This window comes from Engraulis encrasicolus, chromosome 8 (assembly GCF_034702125.1).
Source record: "Engraulis encrasicolus isolate BLACKSEA-1 chromosome 8, IST_EnEncr_1.0, whole genome shotgun sequence".
In the NCBI taxonomy this organism is placed as follows: domain Eukaryota; kingdom Metazoa; phylum Chordata; class Actinopteri; order Clupeiformes; family Engraulidae; genus Engraulis; species Engraulis encrasicolus.
Window position 1 is genome coordinate 479,585 of NC_085864.1, and position 15,416 is coordinate 495,000.

At 45.6% G+C, this 15,416-nt stretch overlaps 1 protein-coding gene across 3 annotated transcripts in view; it reads left to right on the forward strand.

Moving 5' to 3' along the window:
- Nucleotides 1-327: 327 nt before the first annotated feature.
- The window catches only part of si:ch211-235m3.5 (BICD family-like cargo adapter 1), a 36,270-nt gene continuing 21,181 nt past the window's right edge, over nt 328-15,416 (forward strand). For 2 of the 3 annotated variants that reach the window (XM_063204768.1, XM_063204769.1), the window contains exon 1: nt 11,871-13,507. In XM_063204768.1, the coding sequence (XP_063060838.1) occupies nt 12,314-13,507 (1,194 nt within the window). In that variant the 5' untranslated portion in view covers nt 11,871-12,313. Of the gene's footprint in view, nt 752-9,879; nt 10,096-11,870; nt 13,508-15,416 lie in introns of those variants that run through there. The other variant, XM_063204770.1, reaches the window with a different exon arrangement.

Consider the following 15,416-nt stretch of genomic DNA (forward strand, 5'->3'; position numbering starts at 1 on the left):
TGTTTTCAAATTATAGCCTAATGTGAGTAGCCTATCTGCTTTGTTGCTGCCGAAGGCCATTATTGAATTGTTATAAAACCATTCCTTAGCATTTCCTAATGGTAAATATTGCACTGAAGTCTCGCATGTCCCGTAGCAGTCTATATACTGACAAACTTTGTCACATCCGTCTTCTCGGGTTGCCCGGGCGAGCTGGTGTGTTGTGGTGACGTGGGCAGCCTGTCGCCGTGTCAAACACAGACGCATCTCACGAGCGCGACCGCGGAGGCGTTCCGTCACCTGCAACCGACAGCTCGCGGTAACGAGCCATTCCTCTGCCAGCCGCCTGACGCGTAGACCACGGACCAGAGGACCAAGAGGTTCAGTCGTCACATATTTAGTTTAGGATTCAGATGCTACACCATGAAGTGAGCATGTGTATATGATTCATCGTAAATGAACTATTTTCTGAAAGAACTTTGCGGCCAAGTTTCTCAACAACTCTCCAGCCATGAGCCGGGCCGATTTGAAGATGAAATCGCGCAAGATGGACCTGGAGGAGGATTTTTACGCCTTTGATTTTGACAACGAGGAAGATGCGGAGGAAGAGATGCAGAGCTACCGGAGCCAAGGTGAGCTCGAGGTGGCCCTCCGGCAGAAGGAGGAGGAGGTGATCCTGGCAGCCCAGCTGGGGAACGCGCTGCTTCAGGAGAACCGACAGCTCAAAGAGGAGGCGGACAAACTGCACGAGCACTACACCGTCAAACTCGAGGTGAGAGCGCGAAGCGATTCGCGATGCTGCTCAGCGGAAAAGAAAGTAGCTAGGTGTTTGCTCTCGTGGTGTTCATCATTTCCGTGTTTAGAAGTAGGCCTAAAGCTAGTCATGCGAAAAGCGATTGAACTTGGTATCACGGCGTTAAAGTTTTGAAAAACGCGTCATCTAGTGTCTTTGTTTCCGATGAGCAGTCTCTGTCATGTGTTTCTGAGGTTGACATGAACAGAAGTTGATGTCACCACTTTATGGCATGTGATGTAACTGTAGGACTACCTGTCCTGTGTGTGTGTTTAGGACTACCTGTCCTGTGTGTGTTAAGGTCTTAACATTTAACATTTGTACAGTCTTACATTGCAGACCCAGATATGGGGTCAGCGCGGTAGAAAACCATTTACAACCACCCTGTACAAAAAAGTAAAGTAGCCCAAATGGGAAATTCTATCCTCCCCACAGTCTTTACAGTGTTCCGTTTCGCACTACTGGTGATGTAGCAGCCTCTGTGGAAATACTGTAGCCTAGGCCTATCAACGGAGATTCCTTACTGAACCCCCTGACTCATTTTACCTATAGGCTACCATGACAAGAAAGAACCTATTTGCAAAAAATAAGAACCCTTAGACAATTAGACAAATACGATTACAGAAAACAATCACCAGCGTCTGTGTGGTATTTTTTTCAGTGATGTTTCAGTCATTCACCGCTAATAATAGGCTATTTTACATAGACCTAGTCTGTGTAAAGTCGTGCAACCTGTCTCCTTTGTAGGCCTTATAATAATCTCTCTCTCTCTCTCTCTCTCTCTCTCTCTCTCTCTCTCTCTCTCTCTCTCTCTCTCTCTCTCTCTCTCTCTCTCTCTCTCTCTCTCTCTCTCTCTCTCTCTGATCGCTCTTTTGCCTCCTGTGGGAGATGTTTCCTTCCAAAGGACAGACAGGTGTGGGCATGCCCTGTGTACTCTTACTGTACTCTCCTGTAGTTATTACTACTCTATTCATCAGCATTACTGATGTGCTTTACTATCAGCAACAAGGGCTATGAGAAATATCAGATAAATATAAGCAGTCCTTGAAGTGGGAAAAAAGAGGTGCAGGAACCCTGATTTTCCGAAAATGCCATTAGTACCAAATAGAGTGACCATGTCCGTGACAGCAAAAAGGAGGACGTGGAGGGGGGGGGGGGTTGGGGGTCCTCCCCCAAGAACATTTGTGTTTCTTAGATGCAATTTAATGCATTTTAATCAATTAGGCGTCCGGTTTAATGCTATGGCTTATGCCGGACAAGGCACTGAAAAGATTAGTGCAGGAACTCTGATGATGAAAATTAAGAGGTGGAGGAACTGAGTTTCCCCCCACTTCAAGCACTGAAAGCTATATAAGCTATATAAGCTATATTCACGCATTGCTACATAAGCTATAAAGCTATATAAGCTATATTCACGCATTGTGATGGAAATATCAGACGCTTCTATGCATAAGGAAAGCTGGGAAATGCCACAACACCCTACCCTGGCTATCGTCAGACTATATCACAAGTGAAATGCAGTCTGGGAAGCATCCCTTCATTTTCTTGCTAGGGAGATCTATCTAACTATTTAAATACTAGCCTATATATATATATATATATATATATATATATATATACTATATATAGCCTATAGGCTAATTTAACTGTAGCCTACCGTTTCAACAAAGAACACTTCACTAACCAATGTATGAGTTCAAATGCCCTAGCTAGAGGCCTATTACATCAAACATCTGCAAAGTGGCCCTGCTGTGGCTCAAACGGTAGGGCACTGCACTGCTACACCGGAGACCGGGGTTCGATTCTGGCCCGAGGTCATTTCCCAATCCTCCCCCATCTCTCTTCCTGTCTCTGTTTCAAACTGTCCTATCTAATTCAGGCATAAAAAAAAACATCTGTAGAGTTTTGCCCAGCACTTAAAGGGGCACAAGGTTGGATGGCATCGTTTGCGCAGTGCCCGTGGCATGCCTGTCTCAAAATCTACACAGTAAGGAAAAGATACTGTTCAAATAGCCCTAAACTCGCTGTGAGAATGTTTTTCATCACGGAATGCCAGCAGTTGATACAAATCTGATTACGGTATGTAAAGCAATTTTTCGTCTGAAAAATGTTTCCCACGACACTCCTTCGGACCGCTCTGTCAAAAAGTTGTATTCAAGGTTTTCTGACAGCGGACCGTGAAAGTGGTCGCGAGAGTCATCGTTCACTCACTAATGAATCGCATGACCATCGGCTTACTCGGAACAGTGATTAATTAAACTTTTAATACTACCTGGAGCCCCTTTAATCACTAAGGTCTTCTTGACAATAAACATCTCCTTAGGTCCACTGAAACGTGGCCCACACAACACACATGCCCAGTGTTGTTCATAAACACCCTCAGACTTGACTAGGCCCCTGTAGGCCCGGCCTACACAACAAAACACTCAGTTAGGGCTTTCAGGCCGACCAGAACGGAGCCGGTGCCGGTGCCCGCACCAGTTACGTTCGGCACTAAAGTGCTTATCTGTGAACTGCCCATGTTCATACCGGGCTCTGAACTTTTTCCGCACGTGACTGTGTTACCCGGATGAACCTGCTGACGGCCACATTGTCGTCACGGTTCGCGGAGAAAAACCTAGTATATTCAGGGTTCCCACACGTCCTGGAAAACCTGGAAAACCTGGAAATTTAGAGATGTGTTTTCAAGTCCTTGAAAGTCCTGGAAATTCACCAAATGTCCTGGAAAAAAATATTTGTCCTGGATTTTTTTCCCTTCAACTTTTTCCCGATTTTGTTTGTGGTATAATTTTTACTCTTCTCCAAGTCTAGACATGACGATTCAATTTATATCCACCTATTGAATGCATTATTGTCCACACACACACACACAGTTTGGTCAGGTTGCCATCTTTGATTGCACTTATACACAGTCATATTCTTTGACTTTTGCCAGAAGTCGCTAGTTGGCTTGCTGAAAAGTCATTAGCTGATATCATGGCGTTATATCTCTCTCGAAAACCTGCTTACGGTCATAATAGGCCTACAAATAGGCAGTGCTAGCACTTCCTTACAAAAAATTGTACTGCTATCTTTTTTGGAGATCAGAGCTTTCAGTCTCACTAGCCACTTTGAAAGCTAGTTTGATCTTTGGTGCGACAAATCACAGTAGTCGCATCAATTGTTTGTATGTAAGAATATTCCAGGGAAAAAAAAACTGGCAACAAAACTGGCTTGCAGAAAGACAGAAACCACTGCCCACAATGGTTGGTGAGCAAAAAAGTCAAAGTCAAGTCTTGTGGAGAATGCATTTAAATCCAAGTACACTAATTTTTGCGATAAGAGAGAGACTATTAAGGTATTAATTTCTGAGATAATGTGACATTAATGTGAGTTTACATTGCACTTTCATTTAATTCCGAATAAACGTTTTGTGGATCAGAAAGCATTTCAATTGAACCGAGGCTGCACGTGCTGGGCTTGCGAAATTTGACATAGGGGTGTGGTCTCCAAGTTCCAGCAGATTCAATACCCAGGTCAATACCTTTGGACAAACAACATAGAATGGATAAGAACGCTTATTCGCAGGAAATTGCATTGACCACGGTGTAGTACTGGGGCGTAGCCCGGGGACACCATGCGCAGTGGATGCAAGGCCATGATCGATAAAAATTGTGACAACAGGTGCATTCGAGATGTGTCAACGCATGCATGCACATTTAGACAGCAATGCACCCTGGATGGAAAATGCTGCATGACGGTTAGATTTCCTGTCAAACTTCGAAATTTCGTCGACGTTGCGTTGACGAGGTGACATGTCACATGGTGTAAAACTATCGCGGGATGAATGCGGCTGCAGTCAGATCTTGCAACCTCTGCAGTTGCTTATCCCCTTCAACGCTCGTCGGCGGACTGCCTCCGAGGTCACGCGCCCATGAACTGGTTGGTCAACAACTCACTCACGTGTGTATATATGGGTCTTGTCTCACACCTCTACACAAGTTTGCGCAGGTCCCCACTTCAGCTCCTCCTCACTGCCTGTCCCCCCACTCCTCACACGTGGTGTGTTAGTAGAGCAAACCGGTGCGAGCTCATCGTCTCGTTCATATTTGTGGCCGACTTTAAATGCGCTGTATTTAATAACACCCACATCGTGACAACAAGTTCTCGCTGACGTCCGTTGCGCAACATCGACGCTCGCAATGAAGTCGTATGCGCTTACTGGAAACTCCGCAATTTGAATTGCATTGTGGGTGCGAGGAGCTGCTGCTAGTTCCGGCCCGGCCAAAATAGGATGTCCTGTCGTCAATGTTCAGTTTGTGGTTAAATTACAGTGTCATTCAGCCTTAATTACAGCTGACACAAATTCACTATGTCCTATGACCTGTTCCACACTCCAGCCCTGGCGGTAGTGGCTTTGCATTTTACCTTGCCGCCAGTACTAAGCAAATAATGTACATTGGATAAGAAGTATCACTCAATGGAAAATGCATTGGGTTAGGTGTAGTCCGAGGACATTGCTTAAAGACACTGTGCTCATGGTCAGTGGGTGCAACGCCATAATGGATAAAATCTGAACTCTGTAACTTTGCAAAATTGGTCAAGAGAGAAGATCCAGTTGTCAGTGTTTAATGTAATCCCTCCTATCACTAGTCTCCTTAGTACTAACTGCAGAAGAAGAAAGTGACTCCCCTTGCGGCCATGCCATACTATGCTCTTAATGACATCTTTGGACGTACCCTCTTCCCTAACACACTGTACTCATTCATTACAACTCATTTCAACCTTAAAGTCACATTGTCTCTAAAATGCATTGTGTGTCGCTGTGTATGTCAAAATTGTGGGTCCGATGGATGAAATATCCGTCCTGAATTATCCAAAAATAGTCCTGGAAATGTCCTGGAAATATCCTGGAAAATGATTTTTGAAAACGTGTGGGAACCCTGATATTGCGGTTCGGATTGCAAACCAACTTTCTGGTTCGCGAACGCTAAAATCTGTGGCGTGAACACAACTGTGAGTTCGCGATTAGGTGCGGAAACGGGCACCGGCACGGTTCTCAGTCGGCCTGAATGCGCTAAATGAGGTCAGCTGTCTGTCTGGCGCTGCTTTTCACGTGCTGACTGGTTCTCTGGCACTGCTCCTCACATGCTGATTGGTTGTGTGGGGCTGCGCCTCACGTGCTGATTGGTTCCCTGGCACTGCTCCTCACGTGATGATTAGTTGTGACTTGTGAAGTAGAGCAGCGGCACCATGCCAGCACTGGATTACTCTGCCTCACCTGACTTTGATAATGTCTCTTTATATTTGCCCTCTTTGTTCTCAACAAACATTTTCCTGTTTGAGAAGTGTAAATAAATAAATAGATAAATAAATAGAAATGAAAATCTGTCTCCAAGCGATGATGTATGTAGAAAGTAAGGTTGAGCAATAAGCCAATGACTGATCAGATTTTATTTTCCCTTTTTGACAAAGAGTAGATTTTCTTGATGATGCCAATCAAAAGGGCCTTAATCTGCGTTTACATTTAGAATAAGATTTAGGGTAGGCCTGGCTAATTCCATTTCCGCAGTATGTGAAGAAAAGAATCACTATTGTGACAGGTGCGTTCTTAAATCTCCACTATAATCTCCATTTCAAGAAACTATCCGTTTTAATGACCCAAAACTCTGTTTACATGTAATCAAAAGGGCCAAATAGATTACAAAAAATACCCATATGTAAACAGCGTCTCATAAGAGTCACCAGGCGCAGGTGTGTAGTGATGTTAGCCAGCCTTTAGGCTGTTAGCAGGACTGTAGTCCAGACAGTAAGCGAACACCAGCCGCTCCCTCCCCTCGATCCTCACAACATTCTGCTCTCTGGTAATGAAATATTTATACGTCCCTGGATACACAGTTGGCCTGTCTGCAGGGGTACACAGAACAGTCTGCTATTGTTTGTGTGTTTGTTTGTTTGTTGTTGTTGTAAAAAATGATGGCGGTTGTTTTTATTGCTCAACAGGCCTTAATGGGGCTGGTGTTGCTAAAGCAAATCTTGTGGGGGGTTTTCTCAATAGCTAGCAAACACTTACCGGTACACACACTTTAGAAACTCATACTACTTACATTGCACAGTTTCATTTATCTATTTATTTAACTGATTCTTCAAAGTTTGGCAAAAACAAAAAAGTGCTAATTCTGTTGAAAATCAATTACATTTTCATGAACAAAATACATCTAGGTAATAACCAAGGGATCTGTTATACAAATGTACAGTTGTGTGAAATATTTTGAGTGTAATTTTATTATTTTTCATTGCTATAAAGTGCCAACATCCTGTAAAGCCTACTGTCTTAAGGACAGACATCATCATTTCATTACATTACATTTCATTGCATTTGGCAGACGCTTCATAACCAAAGCCACTAACAAATGAGGACATAATCATATCCAGCATCACTAGCAGATACAAAGTGCACAGGAAATATACAGAACAAAAAGTGCAGATGCAAAGAAGCATGTGTGTATGTACTCTACTTTTTTGCAGAGTAGAGTACACATAGCCTACACATCATGTCAAGAGTCTGGCCTGGGGCTAGGGCAGCTCAAACCTAGTAGATAAACACGAAAGAGGAGAGTCTTTACTTGCTTCTTGAAGGCTGTGCTTAGCCTCTGGGAGACCATTCCACTACTTGGATACAACAACAGAGAACTTGAGAGTCTTGACTGGGAGTACCTAGAGCAAGCGGATGGCAGAGCCAGACGGCTTGTGCTGGAAGAGCGCAGTTCTCTTCCAGCAACATAAGACTTTAGTAAGTCCTTCAGATAAACTGGGGTCGTTCCTGCGATGGTTTTATAGGTAATGGTCAAGGCCTTGTGCTTGATCCAGGTGGCGATTGGTAGCCAGTGCAGCTCAATGAATAGAGGAGTAACATGGGTCCTTTTGAAGTGGTTTTAACGCACAAGCAGGTAGACCTGTCATGAGTGAGATGCAGTAGTCAATGCGGGACAGGACCTTGGCCTGAACCAGTCGTTGTGTAGAGTATTGGGTCAGCAAGGGTCTGATTTTCCGCATGTTGGACATCTGGAATCGATAGGTCTGGGTGACTGAGTTGATGTAGTTGGAGCATGACAGCTCATCGTCAGTCATGACGCCAAGGTTCTTGGCGACTTTCTTTGGGGTCACAATGGTGGAGCCCATCTTGAGGTTGATGTTGTGACTGAGTCACCAGGAGCTCTGTCTGGGACAGGTTCAGCTGTAGGTGGTGGTCCTTCATCCAAGTTGACAAGTCGGCGAGGCAGCCAGAGATGCGTGCTGACACAATGGTGTCCTCTGGACGGAACGACAGGTAGGCTACATTCCAATAGACAAAAAAATTGGAATTGAATATCACCATGAGGTGGAAGAATGTATTGAAGTGGTTCTACAGAACTGCAAATAGTGTGTTTAAAACCATTTTTACTCTTATTTTCTGATTGCCCAAAATGTGTCCCACATATTCGTCTCCCGACGTAATTTTTAAAAGGCAATACATTCAGGCATGTACAAGGTCATTGTCATTTCTGAGGACCCCTTTTCAAACCTTTAGCTCTACTTTAGAAGATACGTTACTAATCATTGTGATCCAAAATTGTACCCTAGCCTCCACTGAGGCTCATTTGGTGGCTTTTTTGTCAGCAGATACAAAGCTGACAGTGTTGACATTTGACGCAGGTCACAAAAAAGAAAAGTTTTTTTTCAGGAAAGTGTTTTACAATTTGTATCTACAATTATGTTGAATTCTTATCATTTTAGTACAGTAAACATATTTTATTTACTTCTAATTGTGTCTGACGGTGTTTACAAACCCAAAAAGAGCCTTTTTTATGAAAAATGTAAAATATGGAGAGCTTGACCAATACATTGCTGCACAGCCAAGACCTTCATCTATGATAATAGAGGTACTTCTATATTTTTTATTTGAACAACTTTTTTTCTTTCAAACTTAAAACCTGTTTTGCCACACTATCAAGAATCAGTGATTTGTTTAACAAAAATAAATGTTAACAAATCCACCCAACAGCATGTTCTTTACACAGTAAGTATTAGATGATAATAATTATGTTGTTGATGATGAGGGTGATGTTGATGAAGATGAAGAAGGTGGTTATGCGTATGATGATCAGCCATGGCCGCCTAATGGTTAAGGAGAAAGGCTTTAAGATCAGAGTTTCAGTTTCAAATTCCACCCTTCCACTCCCTACCTCTCTCCATGGCTGAGGTGCCCCTGAGTGAGGAACCTAACCCCACACTGCCCCAGGGACTGTAACCATTACCCTATACTTAAATATAGCAGGAAGATGCTTTGGATGAACACGTCAGCTAAGTGTAATGTAATGTGGGGTTGGGGATGTGGTGGTTTTCACCGACGTTTGTTGTTATTATTTACTCTTTGCATTACACTGTAAAAGTAGCTGGAGCGTAACTGGCATAGACTGCTAACAATGATGATTATTACATTACATTACATTACACTTAAAATTTACATCTTGATCTTGCATCCTGTTCAGCAGGCCTGAGCAGGGATTGCACGTGTGTAGTTTTTATCTGCCATGTATTTATTGATTTTAATTGCTGATTTTGCACTTATGCTATAGGAATGCTTTAGGGATAGACTGATGATTGATGATGGTTAACACCTGTCTATGTCCAATATCCATGTCCATGTCAATCATGTCATGTTTTTGGTACAATGTGTGTCTTAGGGTAAATGTTGAAGGGGGGGTGGGTTGGGGAGGGATCTGTTGTATGTATTGACTGTCCTCATGTCAAATGCCACCTACTAGAAGAAATTTCCCCCATGGGAAATAAAGACACTACTACTACCGCTACTACTACTTAGCTGACACTTTTATCCAATGCGACTTACAGTACAGGGTATTTGTTACTGAGCAATGTGGGGTTAGCCATGTGGGGTTAGCAACTATCTGATCTGAAGTCCATCTCTTTAACACCTAGACCACGACTGCCCCGTGATTTGTAATTGAATTATGAATTGTGAAAGAATTATGTTCACAAGGATGATGAATGTGGATGATGACGACTGTTGCTGTTGTTTACTGTTTGTTATTTACTGTTTGTCTGTTGTTTCCTGTCTGGTTACTCAGGAGCTGGAGCAGAGTCGGCATGAGCTGCGGGTGCAGCTGGGGCGGAGCCAAGCGGAGTGGGCAGGGCAGGAGGCGGAGCTGGAAAGGGATCTGAGGGATATGACTGGTCAGAAGGAAGAGCTGCAGAGGCAGCTCAGTGAGGCCCAGCGGACCCTTACTCAGAACACACACACACACACCGAACACACACAGCAGCTACAGCAGCAACTACAGGCCGTGAGTTACACACACACACACACACACACACACACACACACACACACACACACACACACACACGCACACACACACACAAGCGCTCATATCGCACAACATCAGCACCCCAGCAATAGTGAACACAACTGCTAAACGTGTGTGTGTGTGTGTGTGTGTGTGTGTGTGTGTGTGTGTGTGTGTGTGTGTGTGTGTGTGTGTGTGTGTGTGTGTGTGTGTGTGTGTGTGTGTGTAGGATTTGTTTGTTCGTGTGTGTGTGTGTGGGCGTGTGTGTGTCTTAATTTGCTCATCACAAGTCCGGCCACAAACAGGGGTCATAAAGATTATTGCAGTGAGTTGGCAGACTGTCAGAAGGCTGAGGAGGGCACTGATGTGTGTGTGTGTTCTTTTGTGTGTGTGTGCATGCGGGTGTGTGTGTGTGTGTGTGTGTGTGTGTGTGTGTGTGTGTGTGTGTGTGTGTGTGTGTGTGTGTGTGTGTGTGTGTGTGTGTGTGTGTGTGTGTGTGTGTGCGGAGAGGTGGGTGTGTGTGTGCCTGTGCGTGGGTGTGTGAGGCTTTTACGCCACTCGTCTTGTTTTGTCTTGTTTGGGCAGTTATGGGTAAGCTGTGAGGGTGTCAGACTTGTAGCCCAAATACTGCTGGTTGAATTCCCAACCTGCCAGGTTAGTGGGGGAGTAATTGACCAGTGTTCTTGCCCATATATGAGACATATATGCAATTTTGTTGTGCAGTGAGCACTGCTTGACAATGGCGTTGTATACTATACGTAAAATGTGTGCGTGCGTGTGCGTGTGTGTGTGTGTGTGTGTGTGTGTGTGTGTGTGTGTGTGTACGGCTGAGCCCTTCACTGTGCATTGTCAGAGTAGTTTGGCTTTTGAATCATTTTGAGCTTTCACACGCAAAATCACACACACACACACACACACACACACACACACACACACACACACACACACACACACACACACACACACACACACACACACACACACACACACACACACACACACACACACACAAACTGCTCTCATATTCTGAGCTCATATCTTATCACATTGTACTGTTCAAGGTGAGGACAAACTGTCTGCATGCTCAGTTCAGCCTGGAATTAGCTACTTTGCTCACTGTAACAATTTTCTGTGTGTGTGTATGTGTGTGTGTGTGCGTGCGTGCCTGCGTGCGTGTGCATCTGTGTTTGTGTGTGTTTCTTCCCGTCAATACTGAAGGTGAAGTCACACTCGTGTGTGTGTGTGTGTGTGTGTGTGTGTGTGTGTGTGTGTGTGTGTGTGTGTGTGTGTGTGTGTGTGTGTGTGTGTGTGTGTGTGTGTGTGTGTGTTGTAAAGTTGAGTCAATGGGACGCAGGTCATGTGACTGAATGCTGAGTTCCTATTGGTCACCTGCCAGACTTCCAGTCATGATAATGTGGGGGAGTACAATATCTAACTTTCTCATGGGCTAGGACACCTCTCCCTCTCTCTCTCTCTCTCTCTCTCTCTCTCTCTCTCTCTCTCTCTCTCTCTCTCTCTCTCTCTCTCTCTCTCTCTCTCTGCCTGTGTGTCATTTCATTCTTTTCCTCGCTCCCTCCTGCTCTTGCCTCTGTCTCTCTCAATTGTTTTCTATCAGGGTGTCTGTCTCTCTCTCTCTCTCTCTCTCTCTCTCTCTCTCTCTCTCTCTCTCTCTCTCTCTCTCTCTCTCTCTCTCTCTCTCTCTCTCTGTCTCTCTCTCCATTTCCTCTCCGCATTTCCCAGCCCTGCCCAGCCAAGTCGGACCACGGAGCACAGGAAAGAGCAGGAAAGGAGTGTTTACCAGCAGCACTGCCTGCTATCACGCCATCTCTAGGGAGAGAGCACAGGGAGTAAACTGGAGAGGAAGAACAGAAGAGAGACGACAGAGAGAGAGAGAGAGAGAGAGAGATAGAGAGAGAGAGGGAGAGAGAGAGAGTAAAGTGGAGAGGAAGAGCAGAAGAGACGGCAGAACGAGGGGGAAAGTAGAGAGAAAGAAGAGAAGAGAGAGCACGCGGAGTAAAGTGGAGAGCAGAAAAGAGAGGAGAGGAGATAAAAGAGTTTGAAACAAATATAAAGAAGAGGAAAGGAAAAGAGAGGAGAGGAAAGGAGTGGTGAGGACAGGAGAGGAGAGGTGAGGTGAGGGGTCGGGAACTCTTGGAGAGATCAGTGCAGTGAAGAGTAGAGCTGTTGCGAGGTCACTTGATGTCGTCTGCTCGTCATGGACACTGTCGAACACCCGGTATCCGTGACAACAGCAGAGGTTAAACAACAGCCAGACGAAGACACCAATGGAATTGTAACCTCCCTGACTGCCACTGCTGAAGCGGCTACTGCTACTGCTACCACTGCTATTGAAGCAGCCACTGCTGACACTGCTATTGAAGTGGTCACAGACACTGCCGCCATTGGGCCTGACACTACTGCTACTGCCACTGCGAATGGGACGGGTGTTACAACTGCTGCTGCTGCTTCTGCCACTGTGAATACCACCTGTTTCGCTACTATTATGGCTGCCACTGAGCCTGTCCCTGCAACCAATGCTCCTGGGGTGGAGGGCCGAGGATGTGTGGATGGCATCACAACCTCTAAGACCCTTACCTCGCCTTTGCCTGCTAACGCTACTGCTGCAACTGCTGCTGTGATGCTGAGGACAGTCCGTGTTGATTTGGATGTCTTATCCTGCGACACTGTGTCTGCCATAAGTGCTACTGGGGTGGAGACAGCAGACTTTCTGGATGGTGTGTTATCCTCTGATGTTGTGCCTGTGCCTACTACAAGTGTTACGGTGGACGGCCAAGGCTGTGTGGACTTCAGTCTCTTACCCTGCAAGACTCTGTCTGTGTCTGCTACCAGTGCTACAGGCCCAGTTGGTCAAAAGGGTCTTAGTGGTGGTGTTTTACCCTCTGGCACGGTGCCTGTGTCTGCTGCTACTACCACTGCTGCTGCTATGGTGTTGGGAACAGGCTGTGTGGATGATCTTCTACTCTCTGAGTCTGTGTCATTGGACAGAAAAGGCATAGGCACGGCTCCAGGTCACTGTTTAAACTCCCCAGAGGTTACCACTGTTCCTACACCTCCACCTACTACTCAGGAGATCACTACTCCTCTCACTATTACTCCCACTACTGCTACCCCTACTCCTACTGGGGAAAGAAGTGGTATGGACACAGCTGCAGATGGGAGTATCACATGTGACAGTGGCGGTGTGTGTGGGAGCGAGTGTGGCCTTGAGTGTGTGTGTGGGAGTGTGAGTGTGTGTGATGTGAAGTGTGTATGTGACGGTGTGAGTGCGGTGGGGAAGCAACATGTACATACACACACCTCGCTCTGTACTGCTGTGGACGGCTGCTGTCTTCCGGACCTGCTAAATGCAAGCACTGCTCTACTGCCCGTGAACACAGAGACGGGAACGGTGAGAGAGAGTGTTTGTGTGTGTGTGTTTGTGTGTGAAAGAGAGAGAGAGAGAGAGAGAGAGAGAGAGTGTGAGAGAGAGAGAGAGTGTGTCCTGCTAGCCTTATGAATGCTAGCATTGGTCTCCTATCTATCGCTGAGCCTTGAACAGTATGGGCATGTGGGCAATTATTTCCTTACGACAGAGTGAGACTGTGAGCATGTGTGTGAGCATGTGTGTGTGGATTTTGGTAAAGCAGCTGTGTGTGTGTGTGTGTGTGTGTGTGTGTGTGTGTGTGTGTGTGTGTGTGTGTGTGTGTGTGTGTGTGTGTGTGTGTGTGTGTGTGTGTGTGTGTGTGTGTGTGTGTGTGTGTGTGTGTTCTGGGAACCAGGTACTCTGTCAAAGATTAAGTGGTGTTCATTTGTCTGAGGGGTTCAAATGAAAACACTTCTTCATGAAATGTTTTGAAAGTGTTGGCATGTATAACTGCATAATTTGTTCATAGTTGTGGAAAGTACAGAGGGAGAGTGTGTGTGTGTGTGTGTGTGTGTGTGTGTGTGTGTGTGTGTGTGTGTGTGTGTGTGTGTGTGTGTGTGTGTGTGTGTGTGTGTGTGTGTGTGTGTGTGTGTGTGTGTGTGTGTGTGTGTGTGTGCTGCTGGAACAAGGCCAGCTTAGCCAGGAATTCAAGGGTGGGATGTTCTGGGAGGGGTGTGGATTGTGAGAGGGTTTTGAAAAACAAGTGTGTGCGTGTGTGTGTGTGTGTGTTTGTGTGTGTGTGTGTGTGTGTGTGTGTGTGTGTGTGTGTGTGTGTGTGTGTGTGTGTGTGTGTACTGGATGCATACTGGATACATGCCTTTTGGCATAGTCTGAATGGTTAAAGGGGGAAACACCTGACCTATGCTTTGTGGCTGTGTGTGTGAGGGGTTAATGTGAAACACCTGATCTATGCTTTGTGGCTGTGTAGGGGCTGAGGGGAAATACCTGACTGTGACATACACCCACTCTATGCATTTTGGCTGTGTGTGTGTGTGCGCGCGCGTGTGTGCGCATGTGTGCGTATGTGTGTTAGGGGTTAAAGAGTGCAGATGGTAAATCGTTCCCAAGGAAAGCAGTTGGCTCTGTAGCTTATTGGCAGGCAGTAGAGTTGAGATATTGTCAGGGTTACTGTCTGACCGCTGTGTGATATTACTACTGAGTGTGATTTTTTCCCCCGCACTCCTCAGCTGATGGGTGTGTTGGAGGTAACCCATGGATCGCTAATCAGAAAAGCTACAAATTTCCTGCACACTGACCATTTCGTTTTACTGTCACGTTTTTGGACCATCATAAGGCAACTTCGTGAATGACAGTAAAATGTCAGTGTGTGAGACTGTGCAAAATGATCAGTGGTACTGTGCACTGTGTGCCTGCAGGACAGGCTGTGAGGGGTTGAGATGTTGTTACTGTGTGTCTGTGTGTCTTGATCTGATGCATAATTTTTGCCTGTGAGCTGTGCGGATATACTCTGCACTGTGCGGCTGTGCGACTGCAAGCTGTGGGGGTGAGGTATTATTACTGTGTGCCTGTGTGGCTGCTGATCATGGACCTGATGCATATTATTACTGTGTTACTGCAGGACATTTGCTACTTAGCTGTGTAGTTACACGTATAGCCCACTGTGTTATTGCAGGTCTGTCTTAATGGTACTGTTAATGTGTGATTGCAGTCTGGACCTGACACTGATGTGCCTGTGTATCTGCCAACCATAGGCTACATAGGCAGGTAGCTAAAGCAGTTGGCTCTGTACTGTATCTTATTTCCAGATTGTGGAGTTGACCTAATGCTACTATTTTACTGTGAGCCCTCCGGCTGTGGAGATGAAGTATAAGTTACCGTGTTACCGCGTGTCTGTTACTGTGTACCTGTTTTCCTGTATGACGGCAAAACACTG